This window comes from Drosophila biarmipes, chromosome 3R (assembly GCF_025231255.1).
Source record: "Drosophila biarmipes strain raj3 chromosome 3R, RU_DBia_V1.1, whole genome shotgun sequence".
In the NCBI taxonomy this organism is placed as follows: domain Eukaryota; kingdom Metazoa; phylum Arthropoda; class Insecta; order Diptera; family Drosophilidae; genus Drosophila; species Drosophila biarmipes.
Genome location: NC_066616.1, coordinates 3,154,212 through 3,161,788, shown reverse-complemented (window position 1 = coordinate 3,161,788; position 7,577 = coordinate 3,154,212). Strand labels below are relative to the sequence as shown.

At 45.6% G+C, this 7,577-nt stretch overlaps 2 protein-coding genes across 2 annotated transcripts; one reads left to right on the top strand and one right to left on the bottom strand.

The window, feature by feature from the left end:
- Positions 1 to 40: 40 nt before the first annotated feature.
- LOC108024948 (uncharacterized) lies at positions 41 to 3,984 on the bottom strand. The gene is made up of 6 exons (XM_017095178.3): positions 1,583 to 3,984; positions 1,368 to 1,521; positions 1,185 to 1,309; positions 1,017 to 1,119; positions 678 to 943; positions 41 to 613 (listed from the first exon to the last, which is right to left on the bottom strand). The coding sequence occupies exons 1-6, from the start codon at positions 3,706 to 3,708 to the stop codon at positions 508 to 510; spliced, it is 2,880 nt and encodes a 959-aa protein (XP_016950667.3). The 5' UTR covers positions 3,709 to 3,984; the 3' UTR covers positions 41 to 507.
- A 233-nt stretch (positions 3,985 to 4,217) lies between these two features.
- LOC108024950 (putative lipoyltransferase 2, mitochondrial) lies at positions 4,218 to 6,984 on the top strand. The gene has a single exon (XM_017095184.3). The coding sequence runs from the start codon at positions 4,271 to 4,273 to the stop codon at positions 4,964 to 4,966; it is 696 nt and encodes a 231-aa protein (XP_016950673.1). The 5' UTR covers positions 4,218 to 4,270; the 3' UTR covers positions 4,967 to 6,984.
- The last annotated feature ends 593 nt before the right edge of the window (positions 6,985 to 7,577 follow it).

The following is a 7,577-nucleotide window of genomic DNA, read 5'->3' as shown; positions in this document are numbered from 1 at the left end:
GTTATTTCGTAAACTAGGCGACCCAAAAAATGTCGGTGAATTAAGCACATGCATTATATTTACATGTCTGCGTTAAATATTGTTTTATTAACATTAATGTTTGTTTAATTTGGATGTGTTAAATTTTACACGTGTGCCGCTTAAAAATTGACGGGAATAGTAAACTTAGAACTTAAATCTAAAGTTTTTTGTTAAAAGCTAGGCGTGATAAGCTGACCATAAAAGGTAGGCAGAAACTAAAGATTAAAACATAGATTTAGTCTAAGTGGTAGTAATTTAACAATTCAATATGTCAAGTCAAACAATTCACGATCTTCTGTAAAGAAATATTAAACAATACAGCTTGGAAAAATGAATATGGCCCTTGATTGTGAGTCAATGCGGTTAGAGTAGGGAAGATGCTGTGTTTGGGAGAGAGGCGGGACCAAGAAGCCGACGGCATCGCGTTGGGTGGGCTACAGCCGTAGGTAAGAGATTTTAAAACACTTAAGACAATTCCCGCGACGCCTAGTTACGCCGCGTTCGCCGACGAGCATTTCCGGCGAAGGCGTTCGACGCACCCGGGTGCTGACCGCTATACAAATTGTCTAAAAACTCGTGCAATGTAGCTTCGCTGAAAGACAAAATACATATTAATTATACTATTTCGTAATTTCTAAAAGAAAATCGTCACTTACCTAACCCCGCTGACTCCGCCGCTTGGATGATGAACACCCCGATCGTGATGTGGCTGCTGCGTGTGTTGTTGTTGCTGCTGCTGTTGTTGTTGTTGTTGAGCACCGCGTACAATGCGATACTGCACCATGTGCGAGTTTGGTTCCAAATGTGACAAAGCTCCTTTTTGGCAGTTGGCCCACTCAGTTATGTCATAGACCTTGCCATCCATTAGCGCCAGGTATTTCCAACGCAAGCCCATCATGCTGGATTCCGCCCAAATGTCGCCCTTTCGAAAAAATAAGTACAAAGTATTAATATACGCTTTATAGATCCATATGAAGAGCTCAGTACACACTTACATCTTTGGCTGAATGCCGAATTTTACAGGAGGCGCACTCCCGCGCCGCATAATGAGGACGTTCGGTTAGCTTGCGTGGATGACGCTGGGCACAGGTGCTACACCTATTTGGGAGGGCCAACAGAAGGATCAGCGCTTCGCTACGCCCAAACTCTTCGGTCATACGCACCTTATGGTATTGGCTGCTTCAGCCATTTTGGTTTGCAGTTGGGAAAGTAGGTCATGCAACTCCGTCCATGCTTTCTCTGCGTGCAGTGTCTCTGCGATGCTTTGGTCATAAATGAGACGATTCTCCTGCAATTAAAAAACAATTTTTATGACGCATCCAATATTTAAGATACAAGTTCCTTACCGGCTCTCCGATTAACTCAAAGGCGCGCTGAAGCACCTTAAAAGCCTCCTCGGCACCGGCCTGTTTATTTTTGTCTGGATGTACGAGCACGGCAATCTTTTTGTAATGCTTACGGATCTGTTCCTGCGAACTATCTGGTGGGACACCAAGTATGCTGAAAAAAACAGACACTTGTTGGACCACAAGCCATTCAACGATCGCTAAACAGTTCTCACCTGTATGCATCTTTCCCTTTGCAATTCAGCAGAGAGTACATTGCCTCTTCGCCGGTTTGTGGCAGGCGACCAGTTTTAAATTGCTCAGATGTGGGTTCAGGAGGTTTGCGTTTATAAAAACGTCTCCACACGGCCCAGCGTGAGTTTTTGGCAAATCTAGCGTCAAGTCGCCGCCAGTAACTTCGCCACCAAATGCTCGGCTTTCCAGAATTCTGCTTAAGTTCCTTGTGAAGCTGCTGCGCATAAGTCAATCCAGACACGTAGGCCAGAGTCATCCGCTCGTAGGCCATGCTGAAACCCAGAACAACAATATCGTAGACCAAATAGAATAGCCATGTTAACAGTTTCATAGTGTAAATCCACCAAGTGTGTAGAATTCGTTTGGCCAACTGGTAATTGCGGCTGCTGGAAAGGCTGTTGGCATGAGTGGGCGAATTGGACGAGGAATAGACATTGCTTCGATTGCGTTTCGATGAGTAGGAGTAGCCAGAACTATTATTCGAGTTAAGATTCGAGGAGGAATACCGCTTGGACGAAGAGGAACTAACATTGTTATTTGTGGAGTAATTGAAGGTGCTGCTGGTATTACTGCTGCCCGAATTGCCGCTGGCTCCAGTGTGATTCGAGTGACTTCCATAAGAATTGGTTTTGTTATTGCCTGATTTACGCGATGAGTTGTTAAAAGTGGCGGCCGGAGTCGAATTGCTGTGATTGTGCAAGGTGGTGTTAGAGGGTACCGAAGCGGAAGTTGTCTTTTGCTCTGAAGACTTTAGGATGTTACTGCTAAAACTCTTTGGCTGCAGTGTCCTCTTCTTATCCTGATTTATGGGCTTGCTTGATTTGCTCTGCGTCTGCGGAGTGGCCGGTTGGATAGGCTGGGACTGTGGCACCTTGAGCGGCGCAGCCTGGTTGGCCGGACCTCGCTTCTTGCCTCGACTGGCGTGCGCATGTCCAACACTGACCGCCGCCGAACCCATCTCTTTGGAATCGTGCATAGGAGAACGCTTCGCCATGCGCATCTCACGAATTCCATCCTCCTTGCCCTGCCGCCGCTGCGGCTGTGTACTGTAGTCCGCTGCGTTGCCTGCGCGCAACTCTCCCCCTATGGCGGTCGATTTCGTGCCCTTGCTGAGCACATCGGAGTACGACATGGGCATGGGTTTCACCTCGGCCACGATGCGCTTCTTGCCCTCGGATTGACCAGGCACAACACTCGACTTTTTGATGGCAGTGGGTGAGACGGTGGCAGTGGCCAAAGGTATTTTGTGAGCCTTGGCTGATTTGGAGGCCACTGGCAGTGCGCTGACGGATTGCGACAAAGGCTCCGGTGTTTGCTGCAGCTCCTGCTTCGAAATCGGTGGCTCTTGGTTTGTCGGTGGCTCAGCCTGATGGTTTTCATTATCGTTGGCCTCATCCCCGAATTGAATGTAGCTTCCGCCAGTGAGGTTTGGTGACCAGTTGTTAACCAGGTTGTTGATAAGCAAATTAGCACTGCTTGGCGAGTGAATGACTTGGGGGGCAGCATGGGTTTGTGTTTGAATCTGTGTCTGCTGAGGCTGGCGCTGCTGGGCTTCTTGTGGCTGGGTCTGCGGCAAGGTCAGAGGATTCGTGGCAAACAGTTCATATAGTGGGGTCGGGTGCGGCGGAGTCGGCGAAGCGGTCTGGTGATGCTGCAGCTGATGGTGGCCAAGCGGAGCCATGTTGATATGCGTGAAGAGCGGAGCGCTGGCCTCGTTGACTGGGTTCTCCGGGCAGTGGTACACCTTGAGGAAGTTTCCGTGTCCCACGGGCAGTACAGAGTAGGTCTCCGGCTGGCCTGGCTGCCCGGAGTAGGTCAAGTTGTACAGGTACTCGTTGTACAAGTGCGGCTGTGGTTGCTGCTGCTGAAGATGGGGCGGAAATGGGGGTGCGGCCAAGTGCGACGGCGGATGAGGCCACATCATGGGCCCAGATGCCTGGCCGTGCTGCTGCTGGTGGATCAGGTAGTTTTGGTTTTGGTGTTGATGCTGCTGCTGCTGGTGCTGCTGGGCCAGGAAGTTGGCCACTTCCTCCGTGTGGGGAAGGACGTGAAAGGGGGCGGGCTCGGCCGGGCCGCCCCCCATCTCGTCGTCCTGACGTGTCGCCATGTTCCTCGTTGGAGCCTGTGCTTTTTGCGCACCAGCTCCGCTCTCCTATTGGAATTTTATGCGCGCCTCATGTGTCCGCCGTCTGCAATTCAGCCACGACTCATCTGCGCTCCCGGCGAGAATACCGTTTTCAGCGGGCTTGTTCGAGCACAATTCTCACGCCAAACTTCAGATAGATCTCGAAGCGAGCGTGTGTAAGTCTTTTTATCTTCTTATTGCAAACGTCAAATTTTGCAAGAAGAAGAAGTCCATTACATTACAACCATAACTGCGAGCACCCGTGAATGTCATTCGCGAATCGCACTCATAAACAACTATCGATAATGGACTGCACATGAGAATAAATAAATCTGTACTTTTTTGAGGAAATTTACAGTTTTCGGCTTGCTAAAAATACCGAACAAACTAGTTTTCTTCGTTTTTATTGCAACAAGTCTGCTCACCAAGCCGATAATCGATCGACCTATCGATAGGCCTCGGGGACTCGAGGTATTTTTGTGAGGCTAGTATTTTTGTAACAGAAAACCATGCAGAATGGCTAAAGTTATTGAAATATCAAAACATGTCATCGAGCCGACCGCTCGTGACCGTAGTGCGGGCCGGACGCCACAGCTTCTCGGAGGGAATGCACTTGCAGCAACGCCTGGCAAAGTCTTCCCAGATTCTGGATCCGCCCTCGGAGTTCCACAATTACCTGGTCCTGCAGGAGCACGACCCCGTCTACACAGTCGGCCTGAGGACAAAGGACTACACGGAAGAGGATGAGCATCGACTCCGCCGGCTGGGAGCCGACTTCCATCGCACGGATCGCGGCGGCCTGATCACGTTCCACGGCCCCGGCCAGTTGGTGGTCTACCCCATCTTGCACTTGCGCCAGTTTAGAGCGAGCATGCGCTGGTACGTGGCCACGCTTGAGCGGACGGTCATCGAGGCCTGCCGCCAGCTGGGCATTCCCAATGCCACCACAACCAAGGACACCGGCATCTGGGTGGACAACAAGAAGATCTGCGCTATCGGTGTTCACGGCTCCCGTTACGTCACCACGCACGGGATTGGCCTCAATTGCTGCACGGATCTGCGATGGTTTGAGCACATTGTTCCCTGCGGAATTAAGGACAAGGGTGTGACCTCACTTAGCAAGGAGCTGGATAGACATGTCCCCATCCAGGAGGCCAGCAGCGCACTCCTGAGAAGCTTCGCCAATGTGTTTGAATGCCGTCTGCAGGATCAGACAAAAGGCAAAGTAACAAACAATTAGGAGGTTCAATAAGCATTTTTAAGCATTCAGTACATAAAACAAAGATTTCTTACTTGAACTATCGGTCGATTTTTCTGATCTAATGCACTCACTGAAGTATGGACCTATACTACTAATTAGTTGAATCAGTTGAGCTCATTATAACCTGTTTCAAACAAACTTTGATTTCACAATTTTTATCACTTTTTCAAGGTTGAGGCTGACAATTAAGACAGTTTTTTGACAGGAAGTAACCAAAAATGTAAATTTTTCTATTCTTTGTAATATTGTATTTCTCGGAAAGAATGTCCGCGTTAAGCTAAACAACAGTGAGTAGTTTGTTCTACTGAACGCTTATGATACATAATGAAGTCAACACCTTACAATTACAATTTTACAATTATAAGGATACTTCACCCAAACCGAGTCGAACTAGACATGTCCGTTTGTCCATCCATACGCTGAGACAATGGAAGATTAAAAGTGCACGGCTCGACAGATTTGATTGCAGAAAGCAATCGATTGACTCTCTTTGGTTGACGAATGCCCCTTACTCATCTAAAAATCAAATCGGTCCATTCATAAACGAAATTAGAGTAAAATGAGACAATTCGCTGGAATTTAAATTTAATATATGCAGTTAAGGAGGTGCCTTGAAGCCAATGTTTACTTCCGACGAGTTCCACAACGCTCTAACTCAGTACAATACTCAAATACAGTATTTAGCATACATTTTGGTACATGCTTTTGGGTATTTGTAATAATTTGAATGTTGCAAAATCCTGCGAAATTGCAGTTTTATAGCTATTCCCACGCAACACCTCATTTTTCACACCATGCTCGAACACAGGTACACATGCGCAAACAATTTTTTACCAAATTTTTCGACCCAATTAAGTAGGTATCTATCTATTGATCTCGTCAATATATGGCACTCTCTAATGCCCACAAACGCTGTTATCGCTAAATCTGTCTCCCGCCCACATTACCATCTATTGAAATGGAAGATATGTGGCGCTTTGCTTTCTTCATTTTTCATTTAAAAATTAATGGATTAGAGCCTTACTTTGACAAACAAATTAATATGATTGGATAAATAATGCCAGCGCTTGAAAAATATGAACAATTTAATTTTGGTCGACTGTAAGTAGAAATAAGGAAGAACGCTAAAGTCGAGGGCCTCGACTATCAGATACCCGATACTCAGCTTAAGAGAGAAAATCGGTATTTTAGGGCGCCTTCTACCTTTTCAGTGGATGTTATGTGAGCGGCAGACTGATTTAGGCGTTTGAGTGGGTGTGGCACATTTAGGTCAGTCGATAGGTATTGATGAGACAAACACATTTCAGTTAAAATTTTGTTTCTATCGTAAAAACTGTAGGCGCTACAGACCCCGATGAAAAAAACTTGCGCTGGACAGGAAGCCCAGGAATCTGCATGCCAAGTCTGACCGTTCCAGAACTCAGGCTTTTAATTATGATAGTAGTGGTATGTAGTAGTATGTAGTCGGGTAAATCCGTCCTTATGAACGCTGAGATCTCGGAAACTACTGGGCTTCCTGCGCAGCTTAAGTTTGTTTCACCTGGGTTCCACGCCCTATCTAAAGCCCACAATCCGCAGAACACTCGAAAAAAACTAACTAAAATGTATTTGCCGCCCATATACCATATATTGAAATAGCGAGTAGGTGATTGTTACTAGCTTCAGTAATTAAAAAAATTCGTTTTAATAATTCCTTTATTATTTCTCTGACCGTTTGTCTGACACCTATGTTTTAGAGCTACCAAAAATTATATTCCCAACAGTATAAGATAATATGTCAAAAAACAACGAAGCTATAATTTGTTTCATATTATTTTCCCACCAATTTTCCGATCATTCCTATGGCAGCTATATGTTACAGTGGTCGGATTTTGATAAAATATTCAAAATTCAGAACTAATTAAAAAAATATCTTTTCCAAGCGTAGGAGGTTATATGTTAAAAGCACCAAAAATATAAATAAAAAAAATTCCCGCAGCTCTGTTGCGTATAACAAATCCGGGAACTTTGAAATTGAATTACAAAAGAACCATGGCTTACCGCCAAGTTCTTTTTCAACGTACATTCTTTAGAAATCGCGGTCCTTCGAGGAACATTTTTTCGCTTATTTCGGGGGTAAGTCCCCTTATCTAGATTATTACCAAATCTCCCTTTCATCTCCTTTGGCTTCCTTTAACTGAGACAGGTTTTCGAGTCCTTGTTATACCCTTGCAGAGGGTATAATGATTTCAGTCAGAAGTTTGCAACGCAGTGAAGGAGACGTTACCGACCCCATGAAGTATATATATTCTTGATCAACGTCACTAGACGAGTCGATCTAGCCATGTCAGTCCGTCTGTCTGTCCGTTTCTACGCAAACTAGTCTGTCAGATTTAAAGCTATCGGGCTGATTCTTTCCCATTCTTTCTATTGCAGGTAATATACAAAAATCGTAAAATCGGACGACTATACCATATAGCTGCCATAGGAACGATCGGAAAAATAGTGGTAAAATAATATGACAAAACTATATCTTCGGTGTTTTTTCACATATATCCTCCTACGCTTGGAAATAACATTTTTTAATTCGTTTTGAATTTCAATTAAATTT

Bases quoted from the DNA above. Each gene is read 5' to 3' on its own strand.
- LOC108024948 (XM_017095178.3), bottom strand. From the start codon at position 3,708: ATGGCGACACGTCAGGACGACGAGATGGGGGGCGGCCCGGCCGAGCCC. The intron at 1,522-1,582 runs GTGAGAACTGTT...TGTTTTTTTCAG, and splicing joins AAAGGGAAAGATGCATACAG to CATACTTGGTGTCCCACCAG. The intron at 944-1,016 runs GTAAGTGTGTAC...TTTTTTCGAAAG, and splicing joins TTCGGCATTCAGCCAAAGAT to GGCGACATTTGGGCGGAATC.
- LOC108024950 (XM_017095184.3), top strand. From the start codon at position 4,271: ATGTCATCGAGCCGACCGCTCGTGACCGTAGTGCGGGCCGGACGCCAC.